Raw genomic sequence first — 23,900 nt, forward strand, 5'->3', positions numbered from 1 at the left:
CCAAGCCTGCGATGCCAACATGGCCAACATGGCCAACCGACGGGGTATGCCGTCGCTCTCTGCCGCGCCCTCATCCAGAGTCGGCCCCGGCACGCTGCTGCCAGAGCTGCCACCCATCTCCGCCCTGTTCCTCATCGACTTCGACGTCAAGGCCGGATACACGATAATATGGAAAGAGGCCGTCCCGGGCCTGGAGCTGGAGGGCGTCGTCGAGTACAAGAGCCTCCCCTCAGGCCTGCACACTGTGCCCGACGACCTGATATACTTTGTCCACGAAGATGGCTACGCAGGGCTCAGCGCATTCATCAATGCCCCCACCGATGAGGAGGAGTCCCGCCACGCGCGCATGATCGCCGTCGGGGTGCTGGTGCCCCTGAGCTATGGCCGGCTCGGCAGGGCGTGGAGGCACGCCCAGGGGCTCAAGGACATGGCCGTCAAGCTCGCCGCCGACCGCAAGCAGACGCAGATGCTGGTCGAGTACTGGGAGAAGTGCGGGACGAAGGACACCAGCGGGCAGGCACCGGCTCCCATCACAGACTCGCCCCTGAACTCGCCCGCCCTCAGCTTTGTGAAGCGCCAAAGCCCCAAAGCTGATGGCCACGCTAGGAACAGGTCGGCATCGGAGGGGGCTGCGCTGCTACCTCCAGGGCACAGGCTCTCGCCGTTCCACCCGGCCTGGAGCCTGAACAGGTTGCTGGATACCTTCGGGCCCCTGATCTTCCCCATCCAACGCGCGGCATTGCTGCGCAAGCGCATCCTGATATCGACTCACGCCCCAGTACATGAGGCCTGTAATTTTGGTACGTGTGGACTTCAAATCCAAGAAACCCAGACCACCAGGGCGCTGATAATTGTGAAGTATATGACATTTCCATCCTTGCAAACATACCCCATTCTGTATCTGATATTCTCGACCCATCCGCCCCAACGCAGAGGTTGCGCCCCTTGTTCACCATTGGCGTGCACGATATACCCTTCCTCCTGGCAGACGGCGCAATGAAGCGGCCCGGCCCAGCCCCTGAGCAGCAGCCCGGTATTCTAGGAGCCGACTCCGGCTCCGGCTGGATCGCATGCACGACCGACAGTATCCTGGCGATGAAGGAGGACCTCTGGGATGTGCTGATCACAATGCCCCCATCGCATGCAGTGAATGCCCAGGAGAAAGTCTGGCCGACGGTCGAGTCGCGCAAAGGCGCTGCGTCAAAGGCCACCCAGCGTGACCTGAGACGCTTCCGGACTCTAAAGGTTGGGCTCAGACGCCTAGCTGCGACCTCAACCGCCATTGAGGAAGATGACCAGGGTCCATCCAACAACACCGAACCACGGCGGCCGTCTACTCTGTCTAACCGGCGGTCCCGCATGTCTATGTCTAGTATCAAGACGACGAACTTCCTCCCCGACGGCGAAGACGCCCACGTACTTGCCGACGCATCTGACAAGATTGTCGAGCCGATGACGTGGGCTGCTCTTGCCTACAGTGGCTTCATGTGGTGGGCCAGCGCCGGCGAGCAGCGCCGCTCCGACGAGGCCGAGGAGCAGGCCTACGACAACTCCCTCATTTCCGACCTCCTGCCGGCGCCGTCGATGCACCCACCGCGGGAATCACCAGGCCAGCGGAGGCCGAGCGGCAGCTTCAACGTCACCGCGGTCCAAGAAGGCGGGGGCCTGGGCGATTCGGTCACGTCACTGACCGCGCGGAGGGCGACAGGTACAGATGGGCTATCGTCCTTTGGGACCGCCGATTCCGCCGACGATGAGGAAGAGAGGGCCAGGACGGAGCTGGCCATCATCACCTACTTCCACCGGTTGACGAGCGGGATCCTCTCGACGCTGGCGGAGGTGGTCGAGGCCACGGAGGACTTCGACGACACGGACGAATCACGGCCGCAAACCGGCGAGGGCGGGCAAGGAGGCGGCGAGAGACAGTCAGACCCGCTGCTGCGCGGGGATGTCAGGGGCGACAGCGAGGAGGTCTCCAGGCCACAGGTCCGGGTGGACAGCGACGCGCTGGCCGCCATGGGCCTGGACGTCTGGAGCAGCGCGGATGCCGAGTTTGTCAGCCAGGTGGTCGATAGGTATTTCGGCCGGGAGGCCAGGGTGGAGGGCAAGGGCGTTGAGCTGTGCGGTCTGAGGGTCTGCTGATGCATTGGTGGTTGATGGTGTGCTTTCATTATTGTTCTATAACCTCGCCACTGTAAATTACGGGTGATCATGCAATGCATTCCATGCTGGGGACATCCACGGCTGGGTTGCTTCCAGCTGTGGAGGTCTGTGCCACCTGTCACTTCTAATACGTGAGAGAGCAGTAATTGGTGGCTAGGAGAAATGGGAATCATGCAGGGAAACATATGCAGCCCAATCGTGAGCCAAGATAATAGCTTCGCCTTTAACAAGGCCGGCCGGTACAGATATTTTGTGGACGGAGAAGGCAATTTTCCTGATCAACTTTGAAGCCATCTACTCCTGATCGTTAGCCGAAAATCAAAAGAGTGGGCTACCACCATCATTATCTGAGATACAAGTGGTACTCCGGGCGGACATGCCCTCTACTCTCCTTTTATTGTACAAAGTCAAAAACTTTTGTGCGTCTTGTTTCATGCCACGCTATCCGTCAGTGGCACAAGTAGAACAGTGAGGAGCACCCCCCCCCCCAGACCAAGACAACAAAGTCCACAGGCTGAGATGCCACTGGCCAGCTGACAGAAATGAACACTGGAGCTGGAACGAAACAAGGCTCAAGGCAATTCGTAGTGGTAGCCTTTCCGATTTCCTTTCGGCCAGCTCCGTTCGACCCACCACAAGAAATACGACATTGAGTCCTCCAACATGTCCCTCTTTCCTTGTCATGTTCCGCTCCATGCTCTACTCGCTGCTCTCCGTGGGCCCTCGCATTATCCGTAGTGCATTCGTTCATTAACATTGAGACACGTCGAGATCCACAGGTCGGCGATGGTTTGATTGCAAAAGTCAGCCGTCGCAGCAGAGAAACTCAGGGTCCAGCTCAATGTACCAGGAAATGTAATCAGCAACATGGGCGGACGTCTATGACAGAGTGGTCCTTGCCGGAGATTCCTCATATGCTGGCGATGGACGGTGCCGGATCCCAGCGGACGGGTCTCTCTCAGGGGCTTCATCAATTGGACTCGTGGATATCGCCAGGTCCACCACAGTCATGCTGCCAGACAGTGTTGTCGAACCATCCTCCATTCGCATCATGAATGACCTTACGAGTCAGGTCTGTTGTGTTCACATAGAGAAATTTCATTTCCTCAAGGAGCTTCTTACGCCAACTGAAGTCTGGATCGCCTTTGAAAGAGGCCACCTCCGCGAAGACACGCGCATAATTGCGCATGTTGTAGCCAGGCTCAGCACAGGCCTTAGAGTCGTATGGGTCATACCATCTGTACCAGTCTGCGTTGAGCAATTGTTTCGAGCAGCAGCGTAGCAGCCTGTGCAGGATGCAGCGGCCAACACCCAGGCGGCGGCTCCGGGGCTCGACATAGAAGTGGACTTTTCCGTTGAAACGGCCGACGCTGGTATGTGCGTTTCCTGCCAAGCCCGCCGACGGGAGTGTGATCAAGCCAAATCCCAGAATCTTGTCAGAAGACGAAGTGGTCGGCATAGCCTGGCTGTCCCCGTAAGGGCCTGATTGTCTCGGCTGTTGGTAGGGGCCGCGGAAACGCACAAGCGCAGACTCTCCTCCACGGGAAGTGGATGACAGCGGCGGTGTCCCCTTCACGGCGACAATGAATGGTGTCCCTGCTGCATCGCTTTCTGCGAACAGACGATGGATGTCTCCGAGGACCAAAGGCTTGGCGTCCAACGCCTGGCGGCCATGCTCCACTTCCCAATTGTATATGTCGAGAATTTGGTGCAGATCATCTCGCTCGACAGGTCGGAGGTAGCAGAGAATGCGTGGCTCTCGTCGGTCTGCTCGCCGAGACTCAACAGGCGCTGTGTTATTTTGGTCAGGTGGCTGCTCGTATCCATGAGACAAGTGCCCCAGCGCGTTGGGAGGGCCCATCGGCATGGGTGAGGCGCTCACGCGCTTCCACCTGGGACCAAGATAACGCTGGCTCCGTTCTTCTTCTTTCTTCTCCCGATGCTTCATGCGCTTTCGCAGCTTTTCGGCCTCCATGGTCACTCTGATTTCAGCAGTGCCCGACAAGCGGCGAACCAGCTCCTCTCGAGTACTAGGGTCCTGAGGATTGACTGTAGATTGCGGATAGTCGACAGGTGACATCGGCCTACCGTCAATTGGGTTGATATCGCGCTCCCAATGTGTCTCAGCATCGTCGTGTAGGAGAGTAGCTAGAGGCGGAGGAGTGTCCGGCAGGCTTGCAACCCAATCACTGCAGTACTGAGGCAACCAGCCTTTGTCGAAGGTGCCATTCGAGCCGTCCTTATCGCTTCCCGGGGGGCTGTGGTAATCTTTCCAGGCGTGCTTGTTAACCCATCCTGTGCCATCACTTTTGGGCACGATGTCAAGCTCGTCAGCGATGCTGCCACGAATGTCTTTGAAGGGAGTACCTCCGTTGGACTGATCAGATTCAAAGGAAATGTTGGCCTCATTACTGTCGAAGTTGGAAGACAAATCCGAAGATGGCAGGGACTGAGACTCCCAACACGAACTGTGCTTGGGCCGCCACTTGTTTTTGTGGATCTTGGGAGTATGATGGCCTGACTGCTCTACCTGCTGGGCCGAGTCCGCTGGCTGAGCTGCACGGTTGTCCTGGCCAGGGTGGCGGATGGCGAGCCGAGCGTCACCAGGAGATGCGACCACAGGCCTGCTCAGTGCACGAAGACGCGCCTGCTCATTTAGGGCCCTCCGCAAGGCAGGATGCATGGCGTCGTTCGACCGGCGGACTGGATGAGAGGACGCTGTGTCTTGATCCGTTGGAGTCAGAGGCAACGCTCGCTCCGGAACCACCATCTGTCGGTCGCGTAAATTGTCCTCCCAGGGTGGTGGGTGGACAGAAGCGGCAGGAGTAAGTTCGGAAGCCGCGACTGCCTGCGATGACCAGGAAGACGTGCCGTGCAGGCGATCAGAAGCATGTGCATAAGATGGACTGCCAGGCACCTGCAGCAAGTTAGTATCTTCATGCAAGCTGATAAAAGCAAGAAGAGTCAGGATCAAGGCACTTACGGTTGCTCTGGGAGTATCAGGAGGCGTACGCTCGTGCCCATCCTCCCGCACCTTCAAGAGATGGGGTGGCAGACCACCTTGGACACGTGGGTACGAGTTCTTCTTGTTCATTTTCTCAGGCGCAGGCGCAGTGTCCCGCAGGTATTTCTGAAAAAGCTTGGTATTCTCGTCGATGCTGTTCATGGCTGCAGCACCATGCTGCGCATTGGGAGCGCCCCAACCGCGATTGCCAGGAGCCACCATGTTGCGTGTCCAAGAAGTCAACAGTTCTGTGACTCATCAAAGGTCAGTTGCTGGTGCGTTGAGAAGACAGCTTCAGCTACGACGGAAGCAACGATCGAACCTACCTTGATTTATTTTGTTGTGCCTGAATGGGAAACCGCAAGGCGCAGGCCGTTGTGTGACAGACAGAAATGAGAAAGACAGTCTTTGGTGACAAGTGCTCGCAGGGCAAAGAAGTAAACGGGGGCCAGTAAAACTTGCGACGAGGACGTTATGATAACGTCGCGTAGAGCGCAGATTGTAGGTATGAGGTTGAATTCAGCTGCACACTTCGCAGGGCAATGAAGGGGGCAGAGAGGGGTTAACCATGAGAAGTTGCCTGGATGAATACAAATTGTGGTGAGGGACGGTGGCTGCTGCTGACGCTGCGTAAGCAACAAGACGCGTTTTGGAGGGACGGGACACGTTTTGAAAGGAGCAGATTGAAGAGAACAGTTCAATCTTGAGGTCCAAGGAAGATGAGAAGGTACTTGGACCTCGCAAGCTGCGAAAAGATCCTCAGAAGGCAGAGTGGGAGCGGTTGGTAGGCGAGGAAGTAAGAGTGCTCATGGGCAGCTCCTTCCCGAAAGGTTCGTAAGTGGGTGACAGGTGGGAAAGTCGTCGCCAGGTGGAGGGAAAGTGCAAGTTTTGTGAGGGTTCAGGTGCACTCCAGAGTGAGGACAGTCAGGCATTGGAAACTGAAAGCCGTTGGAAGCTCCAATTGCCAGCATGCAGTGATCTCAACTTCTGACATGGTCTGGGGGAGACTCCGTCCAAGCCGAAGTGTCAGGTGCTGTTGCTTGAGCTCCCTGAAATGCATACTCACAGGAACATTCACACAAACACATTCAGGCCACAGAGCTCCCCTCCGACCGGTTTTAGAACAGTAACTTACATCTTGATTTCCATGCGTGCCCAAGTTGTGCAACTCCTCCCTACTGCTTCCGTCCTCGATCCCATAAGACCTACCTACCTTAGCTACTAACAGTCTGTCCTTCGCAGAACAACCTCTACCCATCGACCCTTACTCGCCGGGTAGCCTCGAACATTACCCTTGGCCACTTGGCTATGGGCACGCGTAGATCCAACAACCATTTCCTGGCTGCAGACACAGTACTGGCCGGTGAACACGTGTAAGCCGGTTCGGAAGTATGAGAGCAGGAGGATTCCTTGCTCGAAAGTGAAGCCATACATCCATTATAACAGACTCGATCCATGCTGATGCGTGTAGCTGTCCACTGCTATCCACTGCTCGCGCGTGGTGTTGTTCTGCTTCCATTAAAGCGGCTGGAGGTCAGAAAAAGGGGGCGGTGATTAGGTAATCGACTACCCTTGCTGAACGAACTCGTCTCCTAGAGAGCTGCGAGTCCCGAAGCTGTGAGGGACGAATCTCTGATGCTGGAAACCTCCTCGAATCGCGCAACGTGAGAAGAAGAAAGAAATGCTTTCCATATTGAGAAAAGCAAGGTTGAAGGACAAGGAACTGAGAGTCTTGATGCTGTGAGTCCTCACTCGCGGGAATGACGTCCAGAGAGAGATGCTGACATTCTGGGCAGCGGACTGGACAATGCGGGCAAGACGACCATAGTCAAGAGGATCATGGGGGAGGATGTGAACACGGTCAGCCCAACTCTGGGCTTCATCATCAAGACCATCGACTATGAGGGGTACAAGTTGAACATATGGGACGTCGGAGGCCAGAAGACGCTCAGGTCTTACTGGAGAAACTACTTCGAGAAGACAGATGCCCTCATCTGGGTGGTTGATGCCACAGACAGGCTGAGAATCGAAGACTGCAGGACAGAACTGCATGGATTGTTACAGGAGGAGGTGCGTTGCCTGTCCCCCACGGTAAAGAAAACGGAGCCATACTGACTCGAGGGGCGCAGAGATTATCTGGAGCAACTCTTCTTGTGTTCGCCAACAAGACAGACGTTCAGGGGTGCATGACGGGAGAGGAGATGGAGGAGGCCCTGAGGCTTAGGCACATCCAGACACACCAGTGGAGGATATTGCGGTGTAGCGCCATGACGGGGGAGAATCTAAAGGAGGGCTTAGCGTGGGTCGTCGAGGACGCAAAGGCGAGGTTATTTCTCTATTGACAGTGTGTGGATATGCCGAAGGAAGACTGCCGACGATCACCGCTCCCAAGGACAAGGGACGCGATGACCATGTGCCACGGGCTGAGGGCCTGACAGCACATTTTAGTCGGGTCGGCGCTGGCCGTGGCCCATCCTCCGGGAGCAGCACACTAGACTATATCTGCAACGTGGCCACAGCGCCAGAAGCGTTTGCTGTGGCACAGAGAGAAACTGTTTCATCCTACCGCACTATTTTGTGCAGGTTGCTATATCTGAGATCGAAACATTCCGACAGGGACTGCTTCTTCCTGGCTGGCAAAGAGGCTGGCTGGGCGAACGAAACAGCCGGCCCAAGCTGTTTGGAGCCGGTTGCAGGGCTGTTTTAGCGCGTCATTGGGCGGGCCCCTGGTTGCTGTCTGGTGGGGGGTTGCTGTGGGAAATAGTGGGAATATGCCCACTTGCATGCTGCCCGACCTGCCGGCCTGTCCTGCCTGCCCAGCCGATGCTCACAAGGTTGGTGGTGGTTGTAGTGGTGGTGTTGTTGTTGTTGTTGTTGGGCCCGCGGTCGTAGAAGCTTGATGCATGTCCTGGCATGGTGCACTGCAGTGCCGCAATCCGTCACCTCCAGCATCCTTGGAGCTGCGCCCAGTTGACGCCGATTTGGTCCCTGGTTGGGCAGCCCGCCAGAAGGAACAGCACGCCACCTCGGCCTCGGTCTGGCACGCTAATGTAGGTCCCGGACCATTCTCTTCTTGCACATAAGACATTGTATGACTTGGACTGAACCTTGAAAGCCTCCCCTACTTTGGTACACATGCCCACCACTGCCATGTACATGTGCTAGTCGTCAAGGATACACAACGGTCAACTCCCTTGTTTACAGTTTGTCTGAGCGCACCCAACGGCTCTCAGCCCACATCGCGTTCTCGTGTCTGCCCGTGTCGTGCCAATGTCGCCGGCAGCCAATCGAACATTAGCCCTCCAACGAACCCTACGATCCCGTCCCAACAATGTCAGACGAGGTCTCGAACTTCTTGCGATCAGTAGAGCAATTGAACCACGGACGTCACGAGGAGGAAGAGGCGCGCTCCAAGGAGCTTGAAGAGAAGCTGCTGCAGCAGAGAAAGGAGCGCCAGGCCCGCCGCGAAGGTAAGCCGTGTTGAGCTGACTTGAGTGAGCCTCGAGTCGCCAGCCTTGGACTGGGCTGGGCTGGGCCGAGCTGAGGTGCTGATGGGACGTGGTTGACGTTTGTTCTCTGATGTCTAGAGCGTGCCCGATCTATCTCCCCGCAGAAGTCGTCGCCGGCCAACACCCCGCCGCCATCTGCGCGCCACAGGGACTCGACCCCTCAGCCGACAGAGGCATCGTCTCCCATCCCAGACCTCTCTGCCAGACTACAAAACCAGGTTGGCGCTGCTCCGCCATTGTCTGCCGACGCGATGGACCTGCCGTCACCCCGCTCCGTCTCTCCTACGAAGGAGACTGTTCTCGACTTCGAGCCCAACCGATCTAGTGCCTCGTACAATTCACCGCCTTCCAGCGGCGTGCCAGCGAGGACACCTACTCTATCGTGGCAGCGAAGACCGCCATCCCAAGGACCAGATCGCCCCAGGTCTCGGCCCTTGTCTATGGTTGCGGCTGAAAATGCCGCCGCACGATCAAACACTCCCCCTGCAGAGGCCGCTTCTCCCTCCCAGACCCCTTCTCGTGACCAGATCTCACAAGCATTGGCGTCCAAAGACCCTGCTTGGTTCCGTCAGACCGCTGACCGAGGTGCGACTTCTGCTGCGTATCGAAAGAATCAGGTCGAGGACGAAGACACCGTTGATGTCGCGACTTCTCGCTCCCAACTGCCTGGCACGTCGCAAACCACCTCAACCGAGCCCGACAAGGAGCCAGCCCGAGAGCGTCCGACTTCACAGATTAGCTTGGGCAGGCTCGGCTCGCCATTGCTGACAACAGATGCGGTGAAGCTGGGCCCTCCTGCGGATATTCAGGCATCCAAGGACGGAACTTCGTCAGGCCAGACCTCGCCAACGCGACCAGCGTCTCCAACGAAGGGAATGGGGGGCTTTGTTCAAAGTGCTATGATGAAGCGCACGGACAGCGTCAAGAGATGGAGCGTCACAACTCCGGGTCTGCAGCGTGGGAACGGTTCGAATCGCAATAGTCTTGACGGTAAGAACATTGCTACGAGCCCAGGTCCAGAGCCTCTCTCGCGGCCTGTCAGTAGATCCAGGGACAGCACTTCACGGCCGGTCTCAAGTCATGCAAAGGACTTGGCCTCAACGACGTCTGGCGCAACATCCCCCGAGGATGGTGTGCCCGAGCCATCCAAGCTCGAGCCTCCTGTGGACAATACGCCCCCAACGAGCCCTTCGAAGACTATGGACCCGAGACGTTGGAGTCCAACAAAGGGCTCCTGGCTCGATGCCGCCTTGAACAAGCCCGAGTCACCTAAGCCTAAGCCTGCAGCACCCCCGAGCAATCAGCCCGCGTGGATGGTGGAATTGAACAGGGCGAAAGCGGAGAAAGCCAAGAATTCTAGTGTTGATCTTGGCCGAGCTGGTTCTACCGTTAAAAAGCATGAGGTGAAGACTGGCGGTCTCGTACGGCCGGCACCGCCTGGCACAGCTGTGAAGCCTCCCAGCCTCGCTGGTCTACCTTCTCCAAGCCTGGGGGCTGATAAACCGTTGACGCCGGGTCTTCGCACTAGTATGACGAGGAGTGATAGTAACACGAGGATCAGTCCCGCCAGCGAAAAGCCTGGAGCTGGTGCAGAAGATTTGGGTCGACGAGGCTCCGTCATCAGCCCTGTTGCCAAAGACAAACCGGAGGCACCACCACAGATGGACTTTCGGGCTGGTTTACGGCCTAGGGGTCTCACAGTGGGCAAAGACAGCGACAAGGAACCGGAAAAGGCTGGTTTACGGGCTAGGGGTGCCACAGTCGGCAGAGACAGCAGTAAGGAACCCGTCAATGAGCTGGCGAATGTGTTCGGTCAGCTGCGGAAGACGAAGACACAGAATTACGTCGCCCCAGACGTGTTGAAAGACAACATCACGAGGGGCAAGTCCGCATTGAATGTGACTGGTGGGCCGCGACCTTACGAAAAGAAGGACGAGTTCAAGGATGCGATTTTGAAGAAGAAAGCAGACTTCAAACAGGCGAAAGAGCAAGGTCGTGGTGTTGCAACCAACGAAAAGCCACCAGAGGAGAAAGCGATCCCCGAGGGGCTGGCAAGACGAGCTACCATAACTCGTTCCGGCTCCATTCCGCACGTATCCCACTCACGCGACACTTCAACTGCAAAATCTCCATCGGAGACATCTGCAAAACCTTTTGAGTCGTCAAGATCCAGCATGGTCTCAGTGACTTCGCCTCGGGACATCAAGGTAGACACAGCCCCAGTCAAGGTCGAGAACAAGGAAGAAATGCCGTCACCAAGCAAGCCGGAGGTAAGCACACCTGGTCGACTCCAGAACAAATTCGGTGACAGTGGCAATACCCTAGCGAATCGATTCAACCCTGCCTTAGCCGGATTGCTAGCTCGCGGTCCTCCCGGGATGGGTGGTGCGGCAACAAAACCTCCAGGCACTTCTTCAGGAGCGGGTGGCTCTACTGGGTCCGAACCAGGACCCGGGCCCAAGCTGGAGCACATGACCAAGGGCCGGGCCCGTGGACCACGCAGAAAAGCACCAACGTCGGCGAGCAAGCCAGTGGGAGCTGCTGGATCGGAAGCAGCGAGTGCTCCGGAACCTGCAGCTACAAAGGAGACAGCTACCATCCCAGAGACTGCACCCATCCAAGAGGCCCCAGAGACGACTACCATTCCGGAGATATCTCCCCAGAGCAAGGAGCTTCCGGAAAAAGAGGCTAAAGTTGCGAGTCCGTCGCGTCCATCGCCGATCCAGGAACCGCAAATGGAGGCAACCACATCGCCAAAAGCTTCCATAAAATCCCCCGTTGTTTCGCCAATCGAACGTCGCAGTGGTGTGGCAGCGAATGATAACGCACGGAATAGCGGTGTAATATCCTTGGTGGATTCATCGAAGAGAAAATTGGCCGAGCAAAGACCTGTGTCTGCAGGAAAGAGAATTGCATTGGTAGACTCATCGCAGCCACGGAACACCGGCCCTGTCTCTCCCAAGAAAGTCCACGAGCAGGTCTCTACGTTCCCTTTGAAACAACAAGTAAACGAGGACAAGAAGGACGATGTCCAACCCCCATCTCCGCGGAAGCTGGACGTGAAGAGAATGTCTAGATTCTTGGACGAGTCGGGACCGCAGTCACCCAAGGGTGAGCCGGAACCGGTCAGGTCGCCTTCGCCACTGAAGAAAACCTTCGGAAGCCCAACATCGCCGCGAAAGCTACCTTTGGAGTCTGAGAAGGGCGAAACGCAGCCAGCTGTCTCTGCGAGCAATGGAGCAAATGTGTTTGGTGGATCCGTCACACCCAAGAAGCCGCAACCCCAAACCGATAAGCCCTTACCAGAACCCTTAGATCTGCGTCCCAGGTCACCTACCAAGACTCACGCAACGCGAGACCCACCCTCACCTTCAAGAACATCGGCTTATGCCTCTCCCTCGCGGACACCGACAAGGTCTCCATCGAAGAGCGCGGGGGATGTGTCTGCCATGATCAACGGGTTCTTTGGTAATCAGCGACCGAAACGGAACTACCATGTCGATGCCGCCGAGCTCCTGATGAATCGCCCCAAAGGCGGTTCCAGAGTCCAAACACACAAAGCACAGCTCTTCCAAGTCACGGAGCAGGGCAAAAAGATTCCTGTCCCAGCCCATTATGAACGTGTGCTATTTGAGCGTGAGATGTATATTTGCTCGCACACCTTTACAGATGAGGCACGGAAGAGGGTATCTGAAGTGTACTTCTGGTCTGGTGACGAGGTTGCACCATCGGCCGTCGAGGATGCCCAGGTATTTGTGAACAAGGAAGTAAAGTCTATCGGCGGCACCTTGATCAAGATGCGTCAGGGTAAGGAGACGGCCGAATTTATACAAGCCCTCGGCGGCATTGTCATTATACGGCGCGGCTCAAGCAACAAGTACGACTCGCTTGCGTCCAACATACTCTGTGGGCGGCAGTTCCTGGGTCAGATCGTCTTCGACGAGGTGGACTTCTCTTCCTCGAGCCTTTGCTCTGGCTTCCCCTATCTCATCACCCAGCAAGGAAAGTGCTATCTGTGGAAAGGCAAGGGTGCTGGAGTCGACGAGCTGAGCTGCGCAAGGCTGATAGGGATGGACCTCGCGCTGATGGGCGAGTTGGTTGAGATGGATGAGGGACAAGAGCCAGAAAACTTTTGGGACTTTTTTGGTGGCGACAGAAGAGCGAGCTTGAGCTCCGCAGATCACTGGAGGCTGAAGCCGAGTTACGAGAAGTACTGTGGGAGACTCTTCTGCTCGGATTCAGCCGCTCAAAATCAGGTATGTTACTGCGATCTAGCTGCTGCTACGCACCTTGTGCTAACAATTATAGGTCACCGAGCTCAACCCTTTCAGCCAAATGGACCTGTCCCCGGACAGGATCTACGTCCTCGACGCCTTCTTCGAGATGTATGTCATAGTTGGACGCTATACACAGGCTCAGTATGGCTCCTTCCGCAATGCCCTCGACTTTGCTCAGGAATATGCCATACTCGCTGCCGGTATGGAAGATCGGCCATTCGTGCCAGTCTCCACAGTCGTTATGGAGGGAATCCCACGGGATCTGAGAAGCTGCTTCCGGAAGTGGAGGGATGATCTGAGCCCGACCAAGATGCTGCCACCGTCATCTGGCGGAGGAGGCTCGGCCGGGCGAACATCGCCTCTGAAGAGGGCCAGAAGCCTGAGGGTCATGCCGCTGGTGCAAGCGTTGCAGGTGTTGGGGAACTCGGAATAGGAGTCCGATAATAATGGCGCGAATGAGAGAGGGAACACGAAGGTTAGAGTCGGTACTATGATTATGACGCGTCGGCAATCGGCTCGCTCTGTAAGTTTCTGTACATTTTTTGGCCAGGCCAGAGTTCGCATAGACGGCTGCCCAGGCTCGTCGCTGTCGGGTTTACACATCCCTGGGTGGAGGCAGCTTTTTCGTTGTGGATTTTGAGAGTGCTGCGTATATACCTACTTCATTGTGGACCGTGTACGAGAAGGGAAGTCAAATGAATATCCAATGCGCTTGCCGGACACTGCTCTTTTCGTTCTGCTGTGACGTCTGAGGTGGGTGCCATGGTCTACGATCAGCCCATCAGGTGGTTCGGTAGGCATATCTTGCAAGGTCGTTTTAGTCTGCGAAATGTCTCCGGTTTTTGGAGGATCCGAGTATTGCCTTTGCTATCTATGGCAGAAGGGAAGTATCAAGTGTCGACGCGCTGTTCTAGGGGTTGATGCACATCATCTCGAAGCGGAAAGAAACTTGGGTATCATTTCCCGGTCAATTGACCGAAGCCACTATAAAACGCCGTAAATGCCTCCACACCTTCCCATTCTATCTCTCGTCCAGGCCCACGCCCGGTGCACATCCATAGTCCCGAGCAAGATCCGGTGCCAAACGCGGTTCAGCAACCCGACCGATCCACCGAGGCCCTCACCTCCAAGCCATCCCCCAACCAGGAAGCCCCTCACTGCCCGGCCTCCTCCCTAAGCGGCCACTCCCCGCCCGTGCCCCTGACGACCTGCGCGACGTCGTCCCTCAGCTCGGGCAGGGCCTCGCCCATCTCGCGGGCGAGGACATCGCGGAAGGAGGAGAAGGCGTGCATCTTGCCGCGCATGAGCTGGTTCTGCCGGCGGACGAGCTCGACGAACTCGCGCGTGTAGATGTCCGGGTTGCGGCCGCCCTCGACGTACTGGATCAGCTCGATGGGGAGCGACGGCAGGTTCTCGCCCGCCGCCGGGTGAGCCGACACCCTGTGGACGGCCTGCAGGGCCGAGGAGAGCTGCGTCAGCTGGCTGGCGAGCACGTCGCGCGTGGGCGGGGCGTTGCTGGCGCGGAGGGGCGTGCCGTTGCCGTTGGGGCCGCCGCCGCCGCCTGCGGCTGGGGCGGTGTGGGAGTCGTAGTTGGGGACTTGGATCATGATCTCGTAGAGGATCTGGATCACGTCCTTGAGCTGGCCTGGAGGGGAGGGTCAGCAATGTGTCTGGGATTTCTGGTGCGGAGTCTGGGTGGTTTGCTCACGCTCGACGGTGTTGTGGTCTGGGTATTCCAACGGCGCCATGGTTTCGGCTTGTCGCTGCGACGAATTGATGATTCTGCAGAAGACGGAGATGGAAGCCTTTCAACCAAGCGTCCACGACGGCCCGAAAATTGGAGAGGGCTTGACGGGCGATGCCAAACGGTTTGGGGCTCACGAGAACTACGAGAAAGGCTGCGACTGCGGCTTGGAAGCCAGGTTGAACTTGATTGACGTTGAAGTCAGAGGCGGCTGAACGCCAGGATCCGGGGTTGCACGGCAGGAGTGGGTCATGCAGGGAGCTTGGGCCCCTTTGTTCTTTGCAAATGGACAAGGGTAGTGCACAGTATTACTTGACTTGCAAGTCTGTGAGCGCAGATGAGATTGACTTACTTGAAAATACGCTTTATTCGCATCCAACAGACCATTGTTATCTGGCATCTCATGATTGTCAAGTATGGGGTAAACGCGACATCCCTGTGATGCTGCCTTTACGGTGGGTCCTGTCAGGAACTTTATGTGTGCGCGTACCTGAGAAAGTGCAGGGGCACATTGTACCGATAACATGCTTCATTCGACGCGTCGAACCTTACTCACACTCGACGCGTCTTGACTCTCCTCGCCCCTGTTCCTGATTCAGCGGGGGCTTCGCGTAGTTCAGTCGTGTTCGGCAAGTCATACGGTGGGACAGTCTTCAGACAGGGCTCCACGATGGAGGAGGAGCTGAGCCAGGCCTGTGTTGCTTGGAAGAAAGAGCTCCAACAAGACATCGAATCCATCCAGGCAGTCGGCGACTTTGCTGTCAAGAGAAATTTTAAGCAATTCGTCAATCCCGCACTTGAAATCGATGGGAGCCTTATCCCCTTGCCTCTAATCCCGTTACTCGCCGACCGAATCAAAGCTGTCGCGAAACCGGCCACTTTCAGCAAACATGGGGCTAATATGGTGGACTACTCCGCCAGCCTCATTTGGGAGCTTCACCATGACCAATTCCGGATCATCAACCCTTCATGGCCAGAATTCTTGGAATCCATCAAGCAGGACGTGGCACATGGTCTCGGCATGGCTCCGTCCGACATCGACGTCGAGCCAGACAAGCTTCTCCTGTACGAGAAGGGCTCTTTCATCGGGCGCCACAAGGACTCAGAGCTGACTCCAGGGTTTACGGGACGCCTCCTCATTTGTCTTCCTTCCGAGCATAGAGGAGGCGAGGTCCGCCTGGAGCACTCTGGAAGGGATCATGCTTATGCATCTGCCCCTGACTCAACATTCGACCTCTCAGCTCTTGCTTGGTACTCTGGTGTCACGCACGAAGTCGCGGAGATTGGTTCAGGGCACCGCCTGGAGCTGACCTACATAATGACGCAAAGATCAGGTACTGCTAAGTCGGCCGACTTCTTCATCAAGCAGCAGGCCCGCCTCAAGGAGAGGATTGTCAGGTGGCCAGGGGGGTTACCCAGACTTGCATATTTCCTTGACCATAAGTACTCGCAGGCAGATCTGTGTCCATCCACTTTGAAAGCACGCGACCGGGCAGTTGTCGAAGGTTTATCATCTGGATGCTCTGAGGCTGGCATCTACCTCTTCCTCAGCAACGTCACCAAGAAAGAGTATGACCGAGCTTGTGACCCAGGTATTCACAGTGACGACGATGATGAAATCGGGATTTACACGGATTGCCTACGAACTACAGAAGGGAAGAAGATTGCGTCAGGCCTCTGGTTGTCTGAGCAACACCTTATGGCAGTCGATCCTTACAGCAACCGATCGGCTGATGGTGAAGAGGAGGGCGACGGCGAAGGCTATCTCGATGACGATTCCATACGAAGCAAGCTCATATACCATGATTCGGTGAGTCAGTTTCAGCGAAGCCCTGTGGGCGCTGTTCTTTTTCAACGGAGTATAGAGTGGTTGCTGATGAGCAGTCTCCACAGGCCGTCATTCTCATCCCGAGGAACAAGCTACAACATCTTCTGGGCTCCAGAGCCGATGTTGAGGCCATGATGGCTCTTGTTATCAACGATCAAAAGAATCATCCCAGCGACGTCATCGTTCAAGTTGATATGCTAGAGTTCATGAATGAGGTCCTTTACTTCAGCCCACCGAGGCACATTGGCTATTTAATCCTGGAAAGCGCGTGGAACCTCAAATACATGCCACTCTACCACGAAGCTCTACGATATTGCACCTCGGGCGGCTATATTCCGAAAGAGCTCCCGAAGCTTCTTGCCGCATTTGTGACCCAGTCGCCATGCCTACAAGAAATGAACTGGAGCGAATGGTCCGAGACAACCTGTTTCCTTCATGTCTCAGCTTGTCCTTACCGTGGGTAATTTGCTGACATTAATATACCCTCCACAGGCTCGATGACCTCCTAGGTTGTTCTTCTATCGACGTTGGCCGCATCTTCGTCGCGCTCAACGATTTTGAGCAAGCACTCGATAATAAACATCTCCTAAACAGCTTCCGGGCTTGGCTAGCAACGATGAAGCGTGACCGGTTTATTTCGAGCAAATATTTGACAGTTGGGAACCATCAATCTATCCAAGAGATAGCAAACCTCTTTTGGCACGACCAGGACTGGGTTGAGCAACGGCAAGTCTACATGTAGGAACGACTCAAAACTTGGTACTAATTTCTTGGTTTAGGTTCATACATGCTCTTGAACATTGCGAGGACAGAGCACTCGTGGGCAAGATTATCAAGAATCTAGCTGCCAAGGACAGTGACAACACATTGCCTGGCGCTCGAGAAGCCGCAAAGAAGATCTTGAACATGCAGCTACCGCGGCTGTGTCTTGAACCTGTCAATATGTTGTCTGCCACTGATCAACAGGCCGCCAATGAAGTGGACAGGTTCATCGACACCGTCGGGGTTTGCCTGACATCCGGCTTCATGGAAGAGGCACTCAGGCTCATCGAAAACATCAATCTTAACGTGCAGCCACAGCAGCACTACCCTGAGCCGCGCCCTGTAGGCACTCGCACTGGCACTGCGTATGTGCCAAATCTGGCACACAGATTCGTGTGCATGCTGGGTGATCTGTTAGCAGCGCACATGGCACCATTCATGGAGTCCCTCCGAGACTTGTTCGAGAACCTGCTCCGCCACTACGCCCTGCCACCATTCCCAATCTTCCCGGCTCGACTGGCGGGCTGGGCACACCGGCCGAGGGGGTGCAGCGCGTTTTGCAAGCCCTGCAAAGAGCTCGACCTGTTCCTCACCGACCCGAACCGGAAGGTTGCCGACTTCAGCCACCTCAAGAGAGCCCACATCCATGACCATGTCATACGGCGTCTGCCATCGGAAATCTTTAATTGCATCATACATCCCAAGGGAAACAACTTCTATGTCGACAAGATCTCACCAGATGGCGATTTCCGCAAGGCTTTGTCAGCGTATGAGGACAAGGCCAGAGCCCTACGAGACTGCACAAAGGACTTTCATGGGGAGCACTTTCGGAAAATATTGGGCGAAGATCTTTACTGTGAGCTGGTTTTACTGGAAGCCCCCGGGGGCTCGAGGGCTCCTGACCATCCCAGTCAGATCGCTGCTGGGGTGAAGCGAGAAGCCGAAGAAGAATTGTGGCATCCCCGCAGAACCGTGGTGCGGCAGTGAATTGCGTGAGATGAGTTTTCCTCGGGAAATTGCAGAAACTGGATGTTAGGTGACTACACTGAAACGACGAGCTCAGGAGCGCTTGTCTGTTGGCAAAGTCTGACCCTTTCACTTCATCAAGGTTTGACAATTTTGGGGTGGTTTCGCCGCAATGATCATTTTATCTTCTCCTCTATCTCCCTGTCTCGGACTTCGGATATGTAAAATGTGTCGAAGCGTCTTCTTCATCTTTTTTACGATCCAGCATGGTGTTGCCGCTCCTGTAGCAAGCCGATAATTTCCAATGATTGACTAAGTGTAACACTTGGTTGTCTACTTCGCACTGCTATGGCTAAGTCTGGCGGCCTTGCATCAGGTCTTGTTCACTAGTACTGTTAAGACTCCCATAGCATTAAGAGCCGCAGAGATATACTAACTAAGGATTCATTCAAGGTTACAAGAAGCCATTAGGAGAAACCAAACACCCTCTTCAGTTGGTCTTGGAAGGTGATCACACGCCCGGGGCGTCTTTCCGCTCCAGAGTCGACCGCTCCGTCTCCTCCACAATGGAACTTGCCCTGTACCGCACTTTCATGATGCTTTGTATGCATCTTCCTGAGCCCTAACCCTTCAATATCTGCAGAGCCACGAGAAAGGTCTGTGGAGCAAGACTGGTCTCCAAGAGATCTTAGGGCGGTCCTGGCTGATGGTCCTGCTGCTTCACCAGCATATCGCTTGACAAAGGGGGTGGCCACTGACAAATTCGTATCCAGGAGGCTCGAGGGAAGCAAAACGGAAGGCTTTCCTTGGCTCGCCTGAGGCACGTGGCGGTCCAGATACTCTGAAGACTCCGAAGGAAACTTAGTGCGACTAACCGATCCAGATGGGAACGTGGGGCTGGAAGTAGTTTTGGGAGGGCTGATGAAACGGACATGTCTGCTAGGTGAGAGGCGGCCAGGCTGAAACCTCGAAGACGGGCGCTGGCCTGGTTTCTCGTCGACAAAGGTAAAGGGACGCGACATGTGGACAGTTTTGAATGAATGCTCAGATCGAGCAGGCTCAGACACAAAGGCTGAGCTCGACCGCGGAGGGCTAATGCTGCGCTTTGAAAGCGCGAGTTCTTCAGTACTTTTGGACTGCTCATCGTTTGTTTGCGGTATTGCTGATCTCACAGGAATGATGTGCGCCGGGACTGGAGGAGGCGAAGGTGACCGTCTGATGCTGGGCTCGGAGTCTGATTCTGCGACGCTGGAGTCAGGTGGTGAAAAGTAGACGTCGAGAACAGAGCTGGGACGCTCGACGCAGTCCAATTCATCTGACCTCTTTCCGGGGAGATACTGCATCCATTTCGGAATTGGCTTTGTCTCGCTCCGTCGAAAGGCTGGCTCCCCAACAGGGTCATGCATAGAAACATAAATTGGTGAGGGTGTCCGGGAAACATGCTTCTCTTTCGACCTGGCCGAGGTAGCGAGGATTCCGGCTTGCTGCTCAAGCTCAGGGTGTGAACTCAGAGAGCTTGGTGTCTCATGACCATGGTCTTCATGAGTGCTCTTGCCCGTGGCTTCCTCCCATCGTCTCCTCGATAAGCCTCCATCATATCGATCGATCCTGCGCAGGGCCATCGGAATGAGATGGTCGTCCTTCGTCGTCTCCCTCGAGACTTCTTCGACACATGGCCCGCACAGGGGTATCTCGTCAATCTCTCTGCCCTTGCCTCTGCCCAACTCGGTCGAGCGATCTGGTACTCGAGACCCGGCATCTTCAAGTAGCTCCTCCACGCTTACACCCTCGACGACCCTCCTGTTCCCGCAGAACAAGCAGCCGTAGCAGCCCCTGTGCCAGAAGCACCAACCCAGGCTCACGCACTCGTCCCCGCGGAACACGACCTCGCCGCACACCTAGCAGACCGCGAGGTCGAGCAGGGCATTGTAGCACGGCTCGCAGGCCAGGCGGGCGCGGCTCCCGACCACTTTCGGGGCGCCGGATGGGTTGACGGGGTCAGATCGCTGAGGGCGCCAGCAGAACGTACAGAGGAATGTCTCCGGCCTCGTTGGCGAGCAGGTACTTCGTGGTGGATGAGCTAGGGCGTGGTTGTGAGTATTGCCTCCTTCGGGCTGGTTGGAGTGTCCATCACGAGTAGAGGGTCCACGGTGCGGTGGCACGTCGGCCATGTTCAAGGTCGGCGGTCGGAATTAGTAGGTTATTTACAGATGATAAACGAGTGCAAATAGTTGTTTCAGCGACTGGACGAGTTCGAAATAATCAACCCGCGATGTTGAAGTAGTTCCTGGTTGGACTTTGCTGGGCTGTGGGAGACTCGGGACAGGGATGGTGATTGACCAAAACAGAAATCAGAAGATCTTCAAGGAGCTTCCGGATGGCTCCTTCCCACAGACTCATCAAGCATCAGAGCAGGGTCATGCGGTACAGGCAAGGAAGGCAGAGACGGTGTATCTGAGGGCGAACCTCGACCCGGAGGACAATTGATCCACCCAATACATGTTAAATGACAGCTCTGGCAGCAGCGATTTGATTCAGAATTTGATCTATGCATTCATGCAATCTGGTCCTGTCTGTCCACATTGCTACACTTCCTAAAAGCGAGGACTAAAAACAATTATAACGCCACACGTCCTTAGTATGCTCCTCAAGACAGCCCCTTTTCCTGGTTAGCTCAAAACTCCGTCATAAAGCATTCCGAAAAACAGACAATGGCTGTACTGTACAGGGCGACCCCATTTCAGCATCAGCAACTGGACGCAACGCCGCCAGCCGGACAGCATAGCCCAGAAGCCATGGCTTTGAGCAAGTATGGATCTTGAGACACACTGGAAAGTATGAGCATCCAAGTTTCCGGCCCGCAATCCAGCCAGCCCTGCCGAGAGGATCCACCAGCTTTCGATGCTTCGGACCCTCCAGCCGCCCTCCTCATGAACAAGGTATGACCCGATGACTTATGTCCAGAAGTCGAAAATCCAATCTTGAACAAACGCAGCCGGCATACCTTATATGCAGAAATGTACAACTCCCAGCACAATCATGCAGCTGGGGATGCGTTCGTTGCAGAATTACCCAGCAAATTCACTGTTCATCCCGCGCCTCACTTGCGCTGCTTGGGAGTCGCCAGGTAGCTTAGCCGGCTCATGCTGATTCCTGCGACTTTGCGACCGCCGGGGGTCGTGGCTGGGGCCGTCGGCTTGATTGCAGACCTGGCAGGCGTCTTCAACAAAGTTCTGCTTGGACCCCTAACGCGTGGCTTCTGGGCCGACGCAAGTCTGGGCGCAACAAGGGCCTCGCCCTCCGGAACACGAGCGGCCTTCATCTTCTTCACCGCGCGTTCAGCTGCCTCCCTGTCTGCCTCCTCCTCATCATCCTCAACGCGAAGGCGCTTCCTATTACCTACACCGTGTGGGAAAGCCTTAATGTCGAAGGGACTCTGCGGAAGGTAGGGTGGCATGTTCTCCTTGCCCTTCGGGGCAGCCGTCGCGGGCATGTCGGAGGATGGAAACGCGCCGGGAATGGCTGGCATCATAGAAGGACGGACCTGGCGCACACTGGACTGTCCGGAGCTGCCACCAAACCCCTTAGGGGAGGAACCGCCAAACCGGATGGTGTGATCACTCCGAAAGGTGAAGGTACCGGGAACCGACACCGGAGCTCGTTCCAAATCCTCAGACATCTCGTCGTCCACCGAGTCGGACTTGTTCTCCGTTGGGGGCTCGGGCAGTGGTCGGAAGCCCGACAGATCGGGGTATGAGACATGATCAGCGGTGGCGTTGCTCATCACAGAATCGAGAGATGGATAGTTGACTAGATTGCTGGCCGTCTTCGAGCGAGGTATGCCGGACTTGACAGGAGACGGAGAGTTCTGCGCCAGAGCAGCATGCTTGGGTGCAGGAGTGAATTGACCAAGCCTGGTGCTGTTCTTGCCTGGGGTAGTCTGAGGAGCGGGAGGGAGTTCGTTCTGTGCGCGTACAGGAGCTGGCGTCTTGGAAATTCCCACGGTCGGCTTGGGAATACCGGGCGTGTGTGCAGAGCCATTGCCCTTGTGCTTAGCAAACATGGATTTGACCTTATCAAATCGACTGGGGGTTCGCAGCTTGGCTGATGGTCCCTCTTTTGTATCGCTAATGGAGCCCAGATCGCCAACGGTCGCAGACTTCTTCAGGCCTGTCAAGGTGATCTTTGATGGCGACCTGAGCATGGACCGAGCTGTCGTTGGGGTTTTGATAGAAGCTGCACGTGCAAGGGACGCCTGGGTGGGGGACATCATGTTCGTGATGGCGGACTTGGAAAGAAGTATGCCATGGGGGCCTTTGCCAGGTGTCCTCGGGCGAGGGATGTTGCTGCTGTCTCTGGAGATCGGCCGGTTCGTAGAAGCATCATCATTGGCACCCTGCTTGGTTCGCTTCGCGGGAGAATCTGGGTCACATGCAGGCGTGTGGACCTTCCTGGACGACTTGGATGATGTGAGCTTGGCGGGAGTGTTGACGCGTGCAGTTTCGCTGTCGTCGATGTTCGCTTTCGACTGGGAGCGCTTGATGCCCGTCTTGGGGGCAGCGACAGAGGCGTGTTTGCTGGCTCGGAAAGCAGAGGGATGGTTCTCGATGGAATCCATCTTCTTGAACTCGGCCATGTGAATGGCAGAGTAGCGGCCAGCCTTGCCCTTGGGCTGGGCGATCCTGCGCGCGTTGACCTGGTCTTCCTCCACGCGCTGCTGCTCACGCTTGGCCGCGAGCCCAGCCTTGATCTTGGCAGCCTCCTCACGGATCTCATCCATCATACGCTTGGCCTCGGGGCCAAGGGTGGAGTCCGTTGCGCTCGGGCGTGTTGCAAAGTGAAGTGCGAGGAGGTGGCGGGTGTCTTGGAGGGCGTGGACTGTGGGATTCCAGAGCCAGGCTTGCCGGCGGTGGTGGGCTTGATGTCAGTAAAGCCAAGGCGTAAGGCAGATGACGGGGCTGCCATGGTGGGGTGGGCTTTGCTGGGGTGCATCTCGGACATTGGCGGCTTCACGACCGACCTGGTCGAGGGGGTTCGGGGGTTAGTGGCCGGGGACGACATGATGGCGTTGAGACTCTGAGTAGGCTCATTGACAGGACTCTCCTCGCGTTCGACGACGGACTCGAGAGTTGTGGGCGGCGTCGCGACGGGCTCGGGCTGCAAGGCGCGTGGCTGGTATGAGCAGTGGCGAGACTTGTTGCGGGCGAGCCATGTTTGTTTACTTACCTTGCCGGTACTGGCCAGGCGTGCAGATCGGCGACGGGCCATGGTGATGGAAATCCTGGAGGTTGACACCAGGCGGGGCCAGACAAGCTTGGTAGTCTCGGGAGCAATGGGCGCTGTCTCAGAAGGAGCGGTTGCAAGGTTGCAGGCTTGGAAAGGGGAGATTTGTGTGTGGGATGAAATTGAGGGTGATGTAGTCTGGATTACTACGCACTGCGTGAACGCGGTTTTGGCGGTTGCTGGGGCCCCACACCTCTCCAAAGTCAACAAAGGTGGTCCAAGCTCCCCGCCCGTCCACTCCTTCGACTGAGCCAGTCATTTTTAGCTCCCTCTCTTCACTTGCACCTTCCGCTTACATGCAGTTAGTTACTGTACAGCGTTCAGGGGTCCTTGGCCGGCTGCTACCGGTTGGATCCCCTCGGCG

The 23,900-nt window shown here is 56.2% G+C and overlaps 8 protein-coding genes across 8 annotated transcripts; 4 read left to right on the top strand and 4 right to left on the bottom strand.

Moving 5' to 3' along the window:
* Positions 1-19: 19 nt before the first annotated feature.
* Positions 20-2,142, top strand: INS49_006826 (uncharacterized protein; the record flags this gene model as incomplete). Its single annotated transcript, XM_043167593.1, has 2 exons — positions 20-800; positions 860-2,142. The coding sequence occupies 2 exons, from the start codon at positions 20-22 to the stop codon at positions 2,140-2,142; spliced, it is 2,064 nt and encodes a 687-aa protein (XP_043028737.1).
* A 991-nt stretch (positions 2,143-3,133) lies between these two features.
* Positions 3,134-5,389, bottom strand: INS49_006827 (uncharacterized protein; the record flags this gene model as incomplete). The annotated part of the gene is made up of 2 exons (XM_043167594.1): positions 3,134-5,080; positions 5,147-5,389. 2 exons carry the CDS (start codon positions 5,387-5,389, stop codon positions 3,134-3,136), a joined length of 2,190 nt encoding a protein of 729 aa, XP_043028738.1.
* Positions 5,390-6,848: 1,459 nt separating this feature from the next.
* Positions 6,849-7,509, top strand: INS49_006828 (uncharacterized protein; the record flags this gene model as incomplete). The annotated part of the gene is made up of 3 exons (XM_043167595.1): positions 6,849-6,907; positions 6,964-7,237; positions 7,297-7,509. The coding sequence occupies 3 exons, from the start codon at positions 6,849-6,851 to the stop codon at positions 7,507-7,509; spliced, it is 546 nt and encodes a 181-aa protein (XP_043028739.1).
* Positions 7,510-8,498: 989 nt separating this feature from the next.
* On the top strand, positions 8,499-13,386 carry INS49_006829 (uncharacterized protein; the record flags this gene model as incomplete). The annotated part of the gene is made up of 4 exons (XM_043167596.1): positions 8,499-8,637; positions 8,755-10,946; positions 11,610-12,932; positions 12,985-13,386. 4 exons carry the CDS (start codon positions 8,499-8,501, stop codon positions 13,384-13,386), a joined length of 4,056 nt encoding a protein of 1,351 aa, XP_043028740.1.
* Positions 13,387-14,107: 721 nt separating this feature from the next.
* INS49_006830 (uncharacterized protein) lies at positions 14,108-14,701 on the bottom strand (the record flags this gene model as incomplete). The annotated part of the gene is made up of 2 exons (XM_043167597.1): positions 14,108-14,598; positions 14,662-14,701. 2 exons carry the CDS (start codon positions 14,699-14,701, stop codon positions 14,108-14,110), a joined length of 531 nt encoding a protein of 176 aa, XP_043028741.1.
* A 666-nt stretch (positions 14,702-15,367) lies between these two features.
* INS49_006831 (uncharacterized protein) lies at positions 15,368-18,879 on the top strand (the record flags this gene model as incomplete). The annotated part of the gene is made up of 5 exons (XM_043167598.1): positions 15,368-16,507; positions 16,591-16,937; positions 17,018-17,263; positions 17,305-18,143; positions 18,707-18,879. 5 exons carry the CDS (start codon positions 15,368-15,370, stop codon positions 18,877-18,879), a joined length of 2,745 nt encoding a protein of 914 aa, XP_043028742.1.
* A 466-nt stretch (positions 18,880-19,345) lies between these two features.
* INS49_006832 (uncharacterized protein) lies at positions 19,346-20,424 on the bottom strand (the record flags this gene model as incomplete). Its single annotated transcript, XM_043167599.1, has 3 exons — positions 19,346-19,351; positions 19,426-20,151; positions 20,221-20,424. The coding sequence occupies 3 exons, from the start codon at positions 20,422-20,424 to the stop codon at positions 19,346-19,348; spliced, it is 936 nt and encodes a 311-aa protein (XP_043028743.1).
* A 929-nt stretch (positions 20,425-21,353) lies between these two features.
* INS49_006833 (uncharacterized protein) lies at positions 21,354-23,521 on the bottom strand (the record flags this gene model as incomplete). Its single annotated transcript, XM_043167600.1, has 3 exons — positions 21,354-23,073; positions 23,133-23,410; positions 23,480-23,521. The coding sequence occupies 3 exons, from the start codon at positions 23,519-23,521 to the stop codon at positions 21,354-21,356; spliced, it is 2,040 nt and encodes a 679-aa protein (XP_043028744.1).
* Positions 23,522-23,900: the final 379 nt, after the last annotated feature.

This window comes from Diaporthe citri (genome assembly GCF_014595645.1).
Source record: "Diaporthe citri strain NFHF-8-4 chromosome Unknown scaffold_2, whole genome shotgun sequence".
Taxonomy (NCBI): domain Eukaryota; kingdom Fungi; phylum Ascomycota; class Sordariomycetes; order Diaporthales; family Diaporthaceae; genus Diaporthe; species Diaporthe citri.